This window comes from Atta colombica, unplaced genomic scaffold, assembly GCF_001594045.1.
Source record: "Atta colombica isolate Treedump-2 unplaced genomic scaffold, Acol1.0 scaffold121, whole genome shotgun sequence".
Lineage (NCBI taxonomy): Eukaryota > Metazoa > Arthropoda > Insecta > Hymenoptera > Formicidae > Atta > Atta colombica.
In genome coordinates, this window is record NW_017259208.1 from 1,346,677 (window position 1) to 1,349,185 (window position 2,509).

At 30.6% G+C, this 2,509-nt stretch overlaps 1 protein-coding gene across 1 annotated transcript in view; it reads right to left on the bottom strand.

Annotated features, from left to right (window-relative positions):
- Positions 1-2,509, bottom strand: part of LOC108694673 (cGMP-dependent protein kinase, isozyme 2 forms cD4/T1/T3A/T3B) — a 44,596-nt gene that overhangs the window by 493 nt on the left and 41,594 nt on the right. The window contains 6 exon segments of the mRNA XM_018204301.1: positions 2-27; positions 134-433; positions 597-1,043; positions 1,476-1,622; positions 1,820-1,992; positions 2,073-2,136. Of these exon segments, the coding sequence (XP_018059790.1) occupies positions 2-27; positions 134-433; positions 597-1,043; positions 1,476-1,622; positions 1,820-1,992; positions 2,073-2,136 (1,157 nt within the window).

A 2,509-nucleotide genomic window follows, 5' to 3' on the forward strand; every position in this document is an offset into this window, starting at 1 on the left:
TATCCAAGACGTTCTGCTGGATTATCCCTGAAAAAGAACAATACTGTTAACAACAAATATATGTATTATGTTATAAATTTATCACGAAAAAAGAAAAAAACTCTAATAAAAGTAAAAGTATATCACAATTTACCTGCAAAGCTTTTTGATGAGTGCCATCGCGTTACGCGTAATGGATCTAGGAAATTCTATAGCGTCGATTCCTTTCAAGATAATATTATACGTCTTCATCGGATCAGCACCCGTAAAAGGAGGCGTACCCGTAAGCAACTCAAACATGAGAACGCCAAGAGACCAATAATCAGCGCTTATGTCGTGACCTTTATTTAGAATGACTTCCGGTGCCACATATTCTGGTGTACCACAAAAAGTCCACGTTTTCCTTCCGTTATCTAACCGTTTGGCAAAGCCAAAATCCACAAGTTTAACATATCTAAAAAATAATACGACGAAATATTCTAAATCCATCAAAATCTGTTAAGTATTATGGAACATTTTTTTTATAATCCAAAATTAATACATTAATATGTCCATAATTTTTTAAATTTTCTCAAAATAATATATTATTTTATTATTATACAGAATATATTCTCTACCCTTGATTATCCAAAAGTAAGTTTTCCGGTTTAAGATCTCTATAGATGATATTTCTGGAGTGCAGATAATCGAATGCTTCGACAACACATGCAGTATAAAAGCGTGTAGTACTGTCATCAAAATATCCTTTGTCCCTAAGAACAGTCCATAACTCGCCACCCAAACAGGCTTCCATCAGCATATAAAGATATTTTCTATCTTTAAAGGTTTTGAAAAGCTTGACTACAAAATCACAATCCGCTTCACTCATGATCCTCTTTTCTGACATAATGTGCTGTTGCTGTCGTGTCTCGACGATCTGCGCTTTCTTCATTTGCTTTAGAGCAAAGGATCGTGTGCTGTCTCCGGCAATTTGGACTAATTCAACTCTTCCGAAACCACCCACGCCGAGAGTCGCAATAGTCCGAAGGTCTTGTAATCTTACATCTCGAAATTCCTCATTTAATCTAAAAAAAAGATTTCAATATTTGTTAATCGGTACAAATTATTTCTTTGTTATGTTAAATGTATATTTGTAAATTGCAAAGAAGCTTTTCTACATTTTCGCTATTTTTTTGTACTCAATTTATTAACAATATTAATAATATAATTTTATGCTAAAAAATTATCGATATTATCAGTAAATTGATATTTGTTTTTGATTTACATAATATATTTTTATTGTTGAACTTACTTGGAATGTACAGTTTATTGTCCCATCCTAATGTTTTAAGCGTGGAACATAATTGACATTTACAAATAATAGTGATTACAGCTATCTCTCTCTCTCACACACACACACACACACACACAAACACACACACACACACACAATTCTAGAATACTTATCTATAAATCTAATTTCTGTAGTTAACAAAAGATTATATATATATATATACCTCCTACGTTCCACCAACTCGTCCCTGTATCGCGTTCGGATTTCATCCAAGGATGAGATTAATTGATTAAACGTTTCGCGGTCTATTACCAAACAGTTCACTCCTTCTGGATCATCAGCGATAATATTAGCAGTTCTGAGATCATCTCTATAATGGTGAAGTAAATTAGCATATATTTATATCTTAATCTTATTAAAATGCGAAAATATTACATTTAAAAATATTACAATCTTGAGATAAGATATATTTAAACAAGAAGTAACAAATGACGTGGGATGTTTATGTTTTCACAATAACAAAAATCTTGAATAAAAATTGAAAATAATAATATTAATTACACTCACCCTTGTAAAGCTTTTTCACCGAAGAAATCGCCTTTTCTTAAGATTCTAATATATTTCTCTTCTGTTGTATCGGGCTGTTTTATTGTCACGCGTACTTGTCCTCTACTGATGATGAAGAATGTGTCACCCCTCGCTCCTTGTCTTATTATATAATCCCCATTGTTGTAAAACGTCTGTAAATATGAAATTAATTATCAATTATATAATTTAAAAGTAACGAAAGATATGTTTTGTCAAGAAAGTCAGCTCATACCTCTTCTAAAATATCCGAAATTTTGATTAGAGTTTCCTCGGGCAGATTTTTGAAAATTGGCACGCTGAAACGTAAAATTATGCGTCAATTCTAAATGTATACAACGTAAGATTATTTCTACAAGTTTTTATTAGATATTCATAATAGGTTACTACATAAGGTTATCATTTAATTTTTTTAACTTACAAAAAAACTGTAATTTTCAACTCGCAGACATAACGTAAGAAAATATTTTCTAGATAATGGAATATTTGTACGTAATGTATTATTAGATATACAAAAAAATATATAAATTCACATGAATTTATCTTTTAATAGTGTCTCATTAACATCATTCACGATAGTTTTGCTGTAAATTGAATTATTGAGGAAACATTGGATGATATTCGTATTTTACTATCTGTCGTGTTTTATACACACATATATATATATATATA